Source organism: Empidonax traillii, unplaced genomic scaffold (assembly GCF_003031625.1).
Source record: "Empidonax traillii isolate 1590-97213 ecotype Southwest subspecies unplaced genomic scaffold, ASM303162v1 scaffold505:size591145, whole genome shotgun sequence".
Classification (NCBI taxonomy): domain Eukaryota; kingdom Metazoa; phylum Chordata; class Aves; order Passeriformes; family Tyrannidae; genus Empidonax; species Empidonax traillii.
This window is the reverse complement of record NW_020955698.1, coordinates 64451-79787: the sequence shown is the minus strand read 5'-3', so window position 1 is coordinate 79787 and position 15337 is coordinate 64451. Positions and strand designations below refer to the sequence as shown.

Genomic DNA, 15337 nt, shown 5'->3' with positions numbered 1-15337 from the left:
AAATAAAAAAGAAGCAACTGCTTGCACGTGCCTAAATCTAAGTGAGTTTAAGTCAAACTATAAGTTTTAATTTTATATTTCTTTTTCTATATTTTACAGCAATGCTTCTATTCAGCAGACACGATGACGTTTACTGGGTGGTTCTGACAGGATTATTGAAGTATTTATTGTCAAAGCAACACAGTGAGCTCAGCCATTCTGCACTGGACATGCAACTGGAATTCAGAAGTGCTTTTTATTCCTACCTCATCTCTATTGTTCTCCATTGAAGCTGGAGTTCCTTTAGGTTCTCTTCTTTTACCTACGGAGAGAAATTAAAGGAATCCACTGAACTGCAAGAAACACTCCAAGTTCTTCACATTGCACATCACATCGTTTCTGTTTCACCGGCCTGAATAAAGGTGACTGTGTGGCTTTCGGAGACAAACTGCTGCACGATGAAACACACTCCACTGTAAGGCATAAATTATACAGAAATAATCTGGGAATCCCTTTCAGTCCAGTCCCACACAGGCTGAGGAACAGCCTTCCTGTTGGTGCAGAAATCCTGAGGCAATGCAAGTGCAGCTGCACGCAGAGATAAGACAGCAGTGCATTTCTGTTGATCTCTAAGCAGTCACTTCAAGTTTTTTCTCTTACACATCTTGACATCAGAAATAAAGTATTAAATGCGGGATCACAAAACCAAAGGTAAAAAACCTCTTTGATACAGGATATGACTGTGAATTCCCATCTCTCTGGCTCAGGAACTGTGGAATATAAAGCCTAAAGACCTGCAATATATTAGCACCTGTTCCCATCCACCAGTCCTGGGAATGGAAGGGAATGTTTCAAGTTCAGTGATTCAACAACACCTGGAAGAAGATGCTCCAAAGGCTTAGGAACAGCAGGATTTCAACAGACGCACTACAGAGAAGGGAGTATAATTACAATCCTGGATTATCCTGTAAATATCAGGATCATTTGTGATTTTAGCATAAGGCTACTAGCACTGCAACTTATTCAGTTTTGGGAAAACCAAACAATTTTCTTCTACACTTTAAAATAGTTAAATGACTTTGATTTGAAAACTCAATGCTGGGTATTCGACCTGGGCAGAATTGCTTCAGTAAATTGCAGCAAGAATTATCCAGTCATTTCTGCATGTGAAGGAGGGAATAACAAAAAATGGAAGCAAATGGTTTTGGCTCTTTTAAATACCTAAAATTTCTTCTCTAGAATATTACAGGTATTTCTGCATTCTGAGGAAAAAAACCTGAGATTTAGAAGGAGGGTGACATTTCCTCTGGAGATTACATGCTGCCCACCTTCTACTCTTGACCAACTGATAAATCCATGGAAAATGCCAGCTTGTACATCTTGGCAGAGCTTCCTCTGCTCTGGCAGCTCCAATCCCTGCAGACTCTGCACTTGGAGCTGGTGCACACAGGCTGTTCCAAAAGCAGCTGGATGTGCTGACTGTGTGTTCCCACAGAACCATCATCCTCACAGCTCCCAGTGCTGACCCATCGCTCCTGCTCCAGCCCTGCAGGCTCTCCAGGGCAGGGGCTGCACTCACAGCAGGGACAGCAGGGACACCTCCAGTTCCAGCACAGAGGGGAGAAGGGAACATCAGAAAGGCTGGAAAATCAAGGATTGCTTCCTATTTTAATTGACTCTGTGTGGGGCAGGGACGTGTTCCAACTCTCCCGAGCCACACGAAACCTTCACCATCATCTCCCTCCTCACAACACTCGACCCAATAACTCACATATCTCCCAAAAGCTGCAACAACCCAAGATCCACTACTGCATAAACCTGATTTGGCCCAAATCACATCCATAACTTGAGCTTGTCACGAGCATCCTGCGCAGTACAACAAAAGCAAGCACAGTTGCTAAAGACACTCATTATCCACACACTGGGAGGGGAAGGAAATCTGCACAGTTAATTCTGTCATTTTCTAACATTTAAGTGTTTAGTCTTGACTTTTCTACTTCAATACATTCTTTTAGGTCTCAAAACCAACACTGAAACACGCCTGCTATGAATTTGCAAGTGTATCCATTTCAAAGACAATCTGTATTTTCCAGCAAGGAACCAAATTCTACCTTTTAAATACACAGGATAAAGGAAAAGATTTCTTTTTCCCAGTGTGCTCCCTCAGCAAAATTTCACTCTGAGGTGCACCTACAGCACAGTTTATTTTACTATTCTGCTGAGGTATCACAGGAGTAATTTCTTTTTCCTATGTTAGCAGTTCAGTTTGATGCTGGTGAGCATCAAAGTTGAGACTCCCTCAAAACAAATCATTAAAAGAGAAAAACAGCATGCCAGAAAACCCATGGAAGACACTACTGAGGACAAGAGGAGTTTGAAAATAAACTCCAGCACACTCTCGCTCTCCTGGACTCCACCACTTCAGCACAACTTTTAGTTCATTAAACAGCAGAGACTGAAAGGGTTTGCACCTGTCTCCAGTCCAAGCTGAACTAAGAAAAGAGTTTAATCAGTTAAATTTGGAAACTGATTTTATTCAGGACTGATGTGAAGTTATTTCACTTTTAATCACTGTAATCAAAGCAGTGTTTGAAATTTGTTACCTATTTCTAACTTGCATGTAAAAATTCTAATAACCCATTCTGACCTAGTGTAGGACTCAAGGTTTTTCAGAAAACTTACTTCCTTTTCAAATGTTTCCAGATTACATGTAGAAATCTTTTTCAAATAACTATAAAAGCATAATCTCCAGAACCTCTTCCACAAGTACAAGGACTGCAAAAGCTTTACTTCAGCAGAAGAACCAAGAAACTGCATTTATAAATTCAGGAACACTGAACAAGGAATTCTTAGCACAGCAAATACATGTGTGTTTGCCATCTCCTGTTCCACAGCAGGTGAATTACCAGAAGGTCAGATTTTTTTTCCCATTTACAAAGATTCAGAACTGAAATAAATATTTCATCAAAGGTCTATTGTGCCTTTTTAAGATGTCACCACTTGACCCACATTAGGACTTTGTGTAATTGCTCCAGCCAAGCGTGATAAAATGAAATAATAACAGCAAGTTAGTTGACTTTAGAATCATATACACACTGAAAGTAAAAAAAAAACCAACCCAGAAGGTGTGGTTTTACCTATGCTTTTGTTTATAGACAATGCTGGAGGAGAGTTTGCGTCCTCAGATTCTTCTGACGAGTGAGCCAAGAAGTCATGGAGTTTCTGCACCAATGTGTTCAACTTGCTTTCACTGTCAAAACACAAGTAAAGCTTCAAATTACTTACATGTCTCACTCTAATTTACCAAGCTGGAAGGAAATTGTCTTAAATCTCAATTAATACACGCCTACAAGAGATTTAAACATTTGTTTCTGCAGAAGTATAATGAAGTAAATAAAATAGAAATACAACACGTATGAGTTTTTTAAAGCCTGAGCAAAGTGGTAGGTGCACCCTTACTGACAAAAAAACACTAAGGACTTTGTTAATAATAACAAGGCTATTTGAAGTCATTTTTACTGTTTACACTTACTGGAAGAATTCAAGAAAATCTGGGTGGTGATGCTGCTATGCCATGAAGACAGCGAAAAATTAATTTAGGATTCTACTTTGCCAGAGATCAGACAGGTAAAAACAATAAAATCATGATTTTATTACCACAAACGTAACCTCTGGGGATATAAAACACTGGAACTGGCAGCAGTTTCACATACAAAACCAGGTATGTTGAATGTGGCAGATGAACACGCTCATGCCAAACTTTCCTTAAAAACCAACCATCTACACAAACCTGCTGCGTCACGTGTTCATTCTGTCAAAAAAAACCCCCAACCCTGCAGGACCAGAGCATTCCTTGATCTGTTTGTACGAGCACTGGTAACTCGTTTGTAGAGTTGGGAACCTTCCCTTGGCATTCCCAGAGCCCAGGAGTTGTGTCAGTCTGGGGTGTACCTGCCCTCATCCCAAGCTCTCCTGCCAGAGCTGCCCCCGTCATAACCCACAGGTTATTTCCCTTTGGTGCAGATCTCCTCCTCCCAAAGCTTCTGCAGTTCCCTGGGACAAGACTTTTCCAGCTGCAGGTGCAGTGGCTGAGGCCAAGGGCTTTGGGACCCCCCGAGGGAAGTTGCCACTCAGCTGTTTGCCCACTATCAGCGCTCTGGAATCTGCCAGCCCTGTGTGTCTGACTCATCCTGCCTTATCAGCTGCTCCACACGGCTTTTCCAACCGCTGCCCTGCCCTGCCCCCTGCAGAAGGGAGCCCGTGAATTCCAAAATAGTCTTCTAATAGCAAGAAGAAATAACCTTTTCTGTGCCTGCTTTACAGGTCATAGGAACTTGGATTTCTCAGGGGCTCAATCCACTCACCTTTCCCATCTCCACTGTTCCTCTGAACGCATCAATTTATTAACTTCTGCCTTTCAATTTAACTGTTATTGCTGCAGCAATCCCCTTTCAGAAGAAGGACGGGCAGGTGAAGGATGAGTGAAAGGGCAGCATCACATCAATGCAAATGACTATTTCAACCAATGAAGAGAGTCACACGTGAAACAGCATAAAACATCCATTTAAAAGAGTAATGCTCAATTTCTTTACATCTTCTAAAGTACTCAAAATAAAACAAAATAGCACCTTGCAATACAAAGATCTGCATGAGCGAAGGGCACTTTTCTTTCAGGACTACATGGGTGCCATCAATCACTCAAGTGACTTCGAAAGACTGTAACAAAGCTGTTTAACTCCCCACTGTATCTTCAAATTTTCCTCTCAATCTGTCCACAAGTCTTTCCCTCTCATTACTGGGCTCACGCTGCTACACAACTGCCAGTCCCCAAATTTGGGCTTCCCCTTTTTCTCAAGGATGGAGGGCACACTCGGAAAACATTATGGGAGATGATAATGATACACTGCAGTTTTAACAGCTTGCATGCTCTCCTTTAGAAAGGAGATTTAATGACAATTTACTCACATTAGGTTAGGAAAAAAACTAGGGTTGTTCAGAATTATTTGATAGTAAAAGGATATAAAGAGATTTTATATCCACTCCAGATGGTCTGAAGAAATAAAGCACATTTAGAAAGGCCACAAGAAAGTACATTTTTGGTAGTAAAAACAAAAAAAACCAAACAACAAAAAAGGACCACATGTGGAATTCTGTTCATTTAGTTTATAAATAACTTGTTTTGGTAACAGCATTTCAGAAAGAAAATGGGAACTACAGATGAGTTTAGTATTATTGTTCTCAATACAAAACAAATTCAGTATAGTAGGCACATGTCTTTGCGACTAACACTTGGAACATTATCTACTATCCTTTATCAACTCTTACCCCAACTAGACTAAAATTATCGCTTTCAGGGCAAAACGTTCTTGCTGACAAACAAGCAAAAAAGAAAATATATAAAATAATACTAAAAAGTTTTCTTAAACTTGCTTTTCCTCTCGATTAATCATCATTTTGTACCATAAGCCTGTACTAAGGAATACCAGGTCAACCCTAAGAAAAGGTGTTACACTTACCATACTTCACCAGAGAGAAACGTTAATTTAGGGCAATGCTGTACTCAGTTTTGTACAGAAGTGATTTCTATGTCACGCATTTATACTTGAGAATAATAATCTATCTTTTTTAAAGCTTCTACTGCAAAATCCTTATTCTTTGCAATACAGACCCATTCACTACTAAATTGATCACAACCTGTAAATGTGTATTTAAAAAAAAAAAAAACAAAACCAGAGAAACCTAAAAATGTCAAAGCATCTCAGAAGCACCACTGAGGCAAGCGGGCTCCTCGACGTGGAACAACTCTCACTCCTGTTTTCAGACCTGTGTGCACCAAGTAAATGGCTTCACCACCAGTCCAGAGCTATTTCAACACTGCTCAGCCTAATTAAACCAGCAATGAAAGGGAAGGTGCCCTGCTATTATTGGCTTGGCCATGAACCTGATTTGTGACCTTGGGAAACTTATCTTGTAAGAATAGCATTTCTTCCCCACCTTCAGAGCAAGCACTGCAAAAATCAAACAATAAACTCCCGGCCTTTAACAGGGGGACAGAAAGGTCCCAGAGCAGGCAAATCACCTCCGAGGTGAGCCCACAAATATTTAGAATAAACAAAGAACTAGACGGGCGGTTTCCTAATCTAGACACAACATAATTCAGTCAGTCTGGCTGTGATCACTGTCCCCTTGGATGTTCTTACCTATGCTGGGTTTGTGTGGCAGAACCCAGGGGTGACAAACCTTGGGTTTTGGCGACAGAACGGGGGTGACAAACTTCTGTGGCTGGGACTCCATAGGAAGCTCGTGCTGGAGCAGGTGGTTCCTGAACCCCCACCACGAGGCTCCGTGAACCTCTCCCGGGTGGGTTCTTCCCATGGGCTGCAGTTCTGGGACAGAACTGCAGCCCATGGGAAGAACCCACCCGGGAGAGGTTCTCGGAGCGCTGTCTCCCGTGGGATGAGCCCCACGCTGGAGGTGAGGAGGAAGGGAGGGGTGGAAGGGAAGGTGTTTGAACATTAGGGGTTTATTTCTCATTACCCTACCCTGATTTGATTGGTAATGAATTCAGCTGATTTCCCCCACACGTGGGGTCTGTTCTGCCTGCGATGGTAATTGCTGAGTGGTCTCCCCGTCCTTATTTCCAAACGAGCTTTCCAGAGGATTTCCTCTCCCCTGCCCAGCAGAGGAGGGGCAGTGTTGGAGTGGCTCTGGTGGGCACCCAGCGCCCAGCACATCACCTCTGTTAGCTGTTGATCCTGCCTCCCCCCCCGCCAAAGCAAGTCACATCACCTTGGACAAACGCAATTTTAAGGAACAGTTTTCATCTGGATCCAACTTGCCACATGTTCACATGGTCACTGCCTGTGGAGGCAGCTGAAAATTCACAGCCAGGAAGAAACAGGATTGGCCACTTCAGCAGCAAACTCAGAGCCATTGGATTTTAACATGAAACTGCACTAAAAACCTTGTTGTTGCAATCAGTCTCTATCTACTTCCTTCAAAAATGTATGTGGAGAACGTCAGTTACTGTCAAACACCTGGAAGAACAGTTGGAAAACCACCTTTTCTGTAAACAAACAAATCTGTCACTCTTCCACAGGATCCTACCAACTTTTAGTCTAAACAAGTGCCCCTCGTCTGAACTTCAAGTGGCTCCTGGGAGTCAGTGAAACAGCAGTGCTTTCCAGCTTTTATCCCAGTGCTGACAAGGCTTTTCTTAAGTACCTGCCTTCCTTACGTCCAATATTTGTCTAAAACTTCAGGCTGTTCAAACTTTTAAAGTAGTTCAAGGGCACAAGTTTTATAAATTCATGTTTACAGTTACTGCAAGTTAAACCCCAGCCATTTTTCACTTTTGAAGTTGAATTGAAATACTGCAGAATAACTGTTAAGCAGGCACAATTAAACAATCCTTAGGAAAAATAATTAAAGAAAAATAAAAGCAGATGTGCTTTTCAACTGCTGGACTGCCATCCTCTGCTTCAGTTTGTATCCCTGGGTGAACAGCACAAGTCTAACAACCCACAGCAAAAGTCTGACTATTTCAATTAATATGCTGGGAAGGCATAATATCTGTGCCTTCATATAATCAGTACTGTGACACCTGAAAATCTTCATAAATGTTTTCCTGGTGAGAAGGAAATTCAAAGATTTCAGTTATGAGGGCAGAGCCTCCATAGTACAGTTGTTTCATATAAAACATGTCAATGTTGTGGCTGAACACACATGAATGAAATAGCTTAAAGATACTGGAAAGAGTGACAGAGGATAAAATCTACAACAGAAATTGTTTATTTTCTCATCCCAATAAAAAACCAGGAGTGAACACACCTGCAATATCCGAAGAAGCCTACTTGTCTCAGAATAAATACAAAAGCAGAAAATAAAATCAGTCTACCGTTGCATCAGTTGAAAAAGCGAAATATGGTTTTATGAAGGTGGGGAAACAGAGCACTTGATCCCAGTGGTTGCTTTTTAACTCAGTAATAGTTTTCCAAGGGCAAAGCAACATGATGCTGTAAAGCCCAGATCAAATTCAAATTTTGGACTAAATTACACCAAAACAAGTGAGGTTTTACAATCAGGATTCACACAACCTGTGTTGGCATCAACCAGCTCTACTGCCAAAGGACACAAACCCTTATGCCTCGCTCACACCTGATGCCCCCACACCCTCAGTTCTCTCCCTTCTCCTCCTCTCCATAAAAGTGTTTGCTTTGATTTATGCACAGAAGCTGATCCACACGGGAAGCAGCCATTTCTTCTCCTGAATCTGGGAATTTCCCCAATGCAGGTCCCTGTGTAGGAATTTCCCTAACACAGCTCCCAGCTCACTGCTGTGAATGTTCCTGCAAGCACAGGCAGAGTCAGCCCGGGCTGGGCAGGAAGGGACTGGACCTTCAGCAGCAGCCAAGTTAGAGATGGTCAAGAAGAGACACTGAGAATCACAGAATCCTTCAGGCTGGAAGGGACCCCTGGGGATCTCAGTCCAACACCCCAGCACAAGCAGACAGGAAAATGTCCAGGCAGTTTCTGAGCGCCTCCACAGACAGAGGTTCCACCATCTCCCTGCTCCAGTGTTTGACCATTGCCACAGTAAAACACTTCTCTGGTGTTTAGAGGGAATTGTACCACACTGAACTTACTAAATCAGGTTCATCAGCAAACACCTGAATGTCAAACCCCTGACTGGAAAGAGATGGAGGCATCCAGCACTTCATCAGAGACTCTGTGCTAAGGACTTTGTTAACACACACTCACTCTTTTGCTTTGTTTAGAACTGACCCCAAATCCACAGGGGCTTAATCAAGAGATACCTGGTACAGTTGGAGACACTCAGTGATGTGGATGAAGTAACTTTGGAGCTTAAATACAGCACAGCAGGTTCAGACAAGTAAACAGAACGATCTTCCTCCAGACACACAAGGGGAATGAGAAAGCAGCGGTTCAAAGCCACTAAGAGACCCTTTATCCTGCTCAAGGAAGATTACACAATTCCTGTCTGTTGACAGGGTAGGAGTTGTTGTGCTTCACTAAGAAGTGAGAATAAACTTTCACTTTTAACCTGCTTCTTTAATGGGATCTTCAACCCAGACAAACAGCATCATCACAAACACAAAACCAAGACCAACAGTCTCACTGTTAGGCTGGCTTTGATGCCACGCAGAAGTGTAACTTCAGCAGAGAAATAATCTGCAAGCTGAAAAAGACTGAAGTCACCACTTGAAAATCTATATTTTCACCCTTACAAAATCATGACAAACTGCACACCTGACCATATTAATCCATGAAAGGAAGCTGAAACTAGCATATATAACATACAAACCAGACAGCTGCGTTTAAAATGCTTAAAACACTCTGTGGAAAGGGAATGTCCAACAGCATCAGGCCCCTCAACCCTGAAACTGCCTTTTGCTTCATTTGCCTTCTGCTCCTGGAGTTGATCACAGGTTGTCAACGAGGCATCCTTCAGCACAAACTCTCCCTGAGAATTAAAGCCTGTCCCTTCAGCTCTCCCAGATATTCCCAACCACGCTTGCCACAGGCTTGAAGGGTTGCAGCCCACCTGAAGCTTAGTTTTTTATTTTACAAGATAAAAGCCATCTCAGTTTGCCCCACTGTCAGTCCTGAATTTATTGCCTATTTTTCAGTTCTGCTTTACATGATAGATGTGTTTGCCCAACGAGGCCTCTGGGCTAAACCTATTAAAAAAACCTCCAGTTGGACCTACTCAGACAGAAATTTCTACAACTGTGCAGCTTTCAGATTTGCAAATAAACTGCTTGAACAGCACTAAAGCTGACAGTGGTTAGCAACCTGTGTGATCAAGTTCTTGATTTTTTTCAAGGTTTCACTCCTTTTCTAGAGAAAAAAAATCACCAATCAATCCATTGTCCATCTTGAATGATAACTAGATTTTATCATAGAATATGAAAGTTTTATTCTTCTCCCTTAGTAAATCAAGGCACTTTACCTCTTTTAAAGTCATTATAAAACCTTCCATTATATTTGCCTCTGAATTTCTACCACTTCTTCTTTCTCCTCTTGCCACACCACTGGAACAACCTGTCAGTGACCTGTCACTGACCTAACTCACATTTCCAAATCACCTGCAGGCATAAGCTGAGCTCCAATGATACCATAAGTGATTCCATGAGGTTCAGCACTATCCTCAGGCTCTTCCTTTATAAAAGACACCCCTAGTGATCCAATTTAAGAGACACAGACCACAGACATTTGTTTCATGGTGAACACAGCACATTTTAGCATTGTTTTGACTTCCTCTTTTGGTGAGGTATAGCCATGTTAAAAAGCATTCCCTTTTCCATCCTTTAAGCAGAGGGTGCAAGAATTCATCTATAAGAGAACTGGGAATTTCAAGCTTCCACGATGTTAAGGTCACCTTGTTGCAGAATTTGTATTATACGTCCCTCTGTTACGTTGAATTAATTCACAGAAAATAAAGATACCTTCAGTGAAGCCCTCCAGAAATCCTGACACAAAGCTTACAAAGCCCTAACAAACAGCACTGTACAAAGCCAGGAATAACAAAGTCACTGCAGTAAGATCCTCTCAGAGAGTTTAAGAAGTGCAAACATCAATTCTGGGGCACATCTGGCACAGAAGATGACCCAGATTTGCTCTTCTTGGGGGAAGAGTCAAAGAATCCACCTATGCCCGTTCTGGGACAGCGTGAAAGATGGGAACTTGTGCTGTCCCTGCAGGGAATGTGGAAGATTGGTATTGATTTACTTCCAATTATATTGTTGTGGCATCACATAACACGCCTCAGACAACCCTGTAATATCACTCAGAACAGTCAACTGACTGAAAAATGCAGACAATTTAACTAAAACCTTAGAACCAAATGGGCAATGTCACACTGAGTGTTGAAAAGTCTGGACAAAAAAAAAAAAAAGAAAAAAGCGCCAAGTTTATTTTGCCAGCTTAAAAAAATCTGCCCTGATTACCAGAAGGTTCAGGTAAGATTCCAAAGTTGTCGTCTTTTTCTATGGCCATGCTTATTCTGTACAATGTATGAACTTGCAGGAATGAGGTAAGTCACTATGACAAACCTTCCTCCACTTAAAAAAAAAAAAAAAAAAAAGTAGTATTTTGGGACAAAAGTTGGAGAGAAATCTTTATAAACATTAACAGGGGCAGCATTATTTTTTAAAGTTTCTTAGTAAATTAGTCCACTTTTCATCATTCTAAACCTCTCACCCTGGACACAAGAGACTCCTAAGATCTTAACATTATATAAAAGTACTCCTTATAACCAAAGCTTAAAACTTCATCCACAGCACACCCATTACTGACTGATCATTCTTCTTTTAAACACTGTAAGTTTATCTTCCACAAGTACTGGGAACAGATTTCTCCATCCAAATCTGATTTTCTGCACACCTTCCAAGAGAATGGTAACAACAATCCCCTGGCATTTTATTTTTGCACACCTGTGACTGGAGCAGGGGATGTAGTGACCATGTGGGGGACAGAAGTGCAGGCAGCTGACAGCCAAAGGACTTGTGGGAAATGGGAATTAGAGAGAGAGAGAGAGTGCCTGATTCGCTTTTTCACCTTGCTCTCTCCAACTTTTAGGACAACTTAAATGGACAGAAATAAGGAAAAGCAACATGTTCATCATAACCCTGAAATCCTGGGACCCTGCAGCCCATCCCAGCTCCTGGCACGGATCTGTTCCGGTAAAACACAGACAAACTGTTCAGGATGAGCTCTGGGAGGGATGAGAATTATAACAAACACTTAGACTCAATGAGAACTGAGGTCATGAACACAGGGAAAGCCTGGGGCGCAAAAAATATTATCCTATCCATCTTAAAAGCAGTTTGTCACAGGGCTGCTTATTCTGTGGACAGATCCCCCCCCCCAAAGACTACATACAACTTCAGATCTGTTTCTGATCTTCCAGATTACAAATAACCTGAAATAATCCAATTCTGTCTACAGGTAATCTAAAAACAGCATGGAAAATGTATGACTTCTGCATCTCCTTCCTCTGAAGCACCAACTAAAGCAGCCCCTTGGTAGAAAGAATAATTGCTGCAATAATGACAACATAAGAAAGTGGAACTGGTTAAGTGTAAACCCCTCATCCTCTAGACCAGGAACAAGTAGTTAAAAAAAAAGACAAAGCAGGATATAGGAGAACAGGGAACAAAATACAACCATCACAATAAAATAAAAAGCAAAGTGGTCCAAATGGAAGAGCATATGTAATGATGACTGTATACCAGGCCATAAATATTGATAACCTAGATCTTTGTGTTATACACAAATCAAACTCTACCCTTGGTTTTCAAGGACTGGAGAAGAAAAAAAAAAAAAGAGAAAGCCCCTTAATTAGTATTTCAGTTTACACCCAAAACAATCAATCCAACAAAAAAGTTGTTTTAAGCTCTCAAAGTACTTTAAGAACACAGAGAGGAGAAAGTGGGAGCGAAGAGAAAGAAGGAAAGATGGACAATCCCTGTCTTACAAAGTTACACATGCAGAAGACACTGCTGGGAAGTCATGCACCAAATAATGTGCATTTGCAATACCCATGACCTACATCAGCATGTGATCAACATCAACAACCATGACCATCTTCGAAAATCTGATTTTTGCAGACTCTTCCTCAGAAGCATCAAGGCTTTAAAACCAAGAAACACGCAAGAGGAGAAACCCCCCCCCGTCCCTTTAACTTTTGGCCAAAACGACACAGCAGTTACGAACTACTGGAAATAAGTGTAAAAGGCGGGAGGTGAAGACACTTAGACATGACCACAGGAAGAACTTGGCCCAAGGCTCAGCGCTAGAGACAGAGCGATGCCTGCCCCTCAGGACACTCTGATCCTGAAGATCCGTGCAGCGCTTGCGAGGGTCAAGCGCCAGCCCCTGGAGGCTCGCACAGTGCCCGGGGCACGCGTGGCGCCCGCGGGTGACGGGCTGGGGGGCCAGCGCCGCCGAAAACCCGAGAGCACACAAAGACAACTATTTGCGAGCAGCTGAACATGGCGCCTCGCTCAGCCCCGGCCCCGCCGGGCTCTGCCCGTGCCCCGCTCCCCGTGCCCGGCGGGACGGCCCGGCCCGCTGTCCGCGCCCGGCGGGGCTCGGCGCGGCTTCCCCGCCGCGCTCGCACGTGGGGCGGGGGCGGCCCCGGGGCCTTCCCGCGGCCCCGCGCGGCCCCTCCTGGTCCCTCCCGCGCCCGGCTCGGCCCGGCCCCGCCGCCCCGCGGCTTCGAGCGCGGCGCTGCCCTCCCGCCTCCCGCCCTCGGCCCGCCCGGGCCGCGCCGGGCCCGGCCCCGCCCCACCCCGCGGCCGCCGCGGCGCCGCCCGGCCCGGCCGTACCTCACGGGCTCTGCGGTCATGACTCCGCCGCCGCTGCTCGGAGCGGAGCGGCCGCCCGGGCCGGGGCCGCGCTCAGGCGCTGGGCGCAGACAAAGCCGCGGCCGCCGCCATCGCCAGCGCCGCCGCCATCTTATCGGAGCGAGCCTCGCGGGCCGGCCTCCGCCGCCGGCCTCCGCCGACAGCGCCCATTGGCTCACGGCCGCCCACTGCTATTTTCTGATTGGGTGGCGCCGCGCCGACTGTTGCTAGGGTAGTTCACGTCACCGTCCCAACCTTTCCTGCGCTGATTGGCTGGGATAATGCTGACGTCACGCTGGCGTCACGCACCTGTGCCCGTGACGTCATTTCGCACCAAAGTGCATTGCCCTCTGTGCCCAGCAGGGGGCCCGGCCCGGCCCTGGATGGGATGGACACACGGACGGAGCTGCTGGCACCACCTGGCCAGGATGGACACAGGGACGGAGCTGCTGGCACCGCCTGGCCAGGATGGACATGGGTACAGAGCTGCTGGCACTGCCCAGCCCTAGATGGGATGGACACACGGGGACAGAGCTGGTGACATCAGGAGTCACTGCAGCACAGGGGCCACCGCCTGGGCCACTCTGCGACACCAACTCAGCTGCAGCAAGTGGAGCACAGCGGTTAAATACAGCACCCTCGCAAAGAGTGACACAGTTACTCAAGGTTAGAGCCTCCACTCCAGTAACAGCCCCAGAGCCACCCTCCTCCTCCACAGGGATCACCCTCAGCCCTTCAGGGATCAGCTGAATGACCCGCAGCTTCTACACCCCTGTCAGGTGTTCCGTGGGAAAGGAGGGGGACTGGAATACAGCCCTGTTCCAAGGGAAAGCAGTCACAGACTTTTGTGACAAGGTGACCAGACTCCACTGCTGAGGTTTTGTGCAAACTTCCATCTCCCCACGAGACCAAAACAGAACCGACCACCAGAGCCACGTCCAGTATCCCACAGAATCTCAAAGAGGTGACGAGTGTTATTCACTTATTATAAAGAAAACCAGTTTTGAAAATTGTGGTTTTTTTCAGAAACGAAAGAAAAAATAAAATGCACCCACTCACCTGTGTTCGTAAAGCAATGTATGAAACATGAGAAAACATCCAAGCAAACCATCCTTAAACACCCTTTCCATTTGCAGAGGCAACAATATCAGAATCAATAGCACCTTCACACCTCAGCACGTACAAGCTCACACATCCCAGGGAGATTCTTCTACAAGTGGGTCTAAACACAATTTCTTTTAGAAATGTAACGTTTTACCCAAGAGCTGCATCCTGTAATTGCTGAATTTAGTAATACCAGAGGTTTAACTGCAGCTTTTTACCAGATTTATCTCGTGGCCAATGCCAGACCTGGAGAAGACCAAAGGTTACCTGCATTCTCGCTCCATTTCAGAAGGGAAAAACTGAATCCCTCTTAACTCACTGCTACAGATTCCATAAAAAACTGCAAAAAGCCGTTCAGCGTTTTTGCCACCAGTCAGATGAAGGAAACCAGAAGCATTACCTGCTCTTAGCTCTGCATTAGGATTCCAACTGTGTGATTAAAGTAAGAACACACAACATTCATTTTCCTCCTCAAGGGATTTAGTCCTTAATGCTGACAAATATCTGACTGATTTAGCATAACAACACAGCTTCATTACTATTACTCTGGGATATTTTATTCTTCTATCATTATTTCCTTGGGAGAGGGAAGAAGGTATTTGAAAGCAGTTTAAAACTCCAATTTAATTGTCTCCAATTCATACCTTCCATCCGAAGTCACACGTGAAAAAGGGATCCTAACACGAGAAAAGGTCTGAGATAGAAGTGGAAATGCTTCCATCTCCCAGCAATTACTCCAGGAGACAAACCCTGACATTATCACGAGGTTGTCAGAAACCAGATGGTGGGAGCACACTGAAATCTGTGTGACAGATACCAAGAGCATCTACAGGGAAACACTTCGCCCACCCACCAGCCCTCCACCCAGCAAAGCTTGCCCAGAC

At 44.4% G+C, this 15337-nt stretch overlaps 1 protein-coding gene across 3 annotated transcripts in view; it reads right to left on the bottom strand.

The window, feature by feature from the left end:
* Positions 1-13440, bottom strand: part of ATRX (ATRX chromatin remodeler) — a 66301-nt gene extending 52861 nt beyond the window's left edge. For all 3 annotated transcript variants that reach the window (XM_027896632.1, XM_027896633.1, XM_027896634.1), the window contains exons 1-3: positions 13332-13440; positions 3117-3229; positions 246-301 (exon numbers count right to left, since the gene is read on the bottom strand). In XM_027896632.1, coding sequence (XP_027752433.1) covers positions 246-301; positions 3117-3229; positions 13332-13351 — 189 coding nt within the window. In that variant the 5' untranslated portion in view covers positions 13352-13440. The remainder of the gene's footprint in view (positions 1-245; positions 302-3116; positions 3230-13331) is intronic.
* Between the last annotated feature and the right edge of the window lie 1897 nt (positions 13441-15337).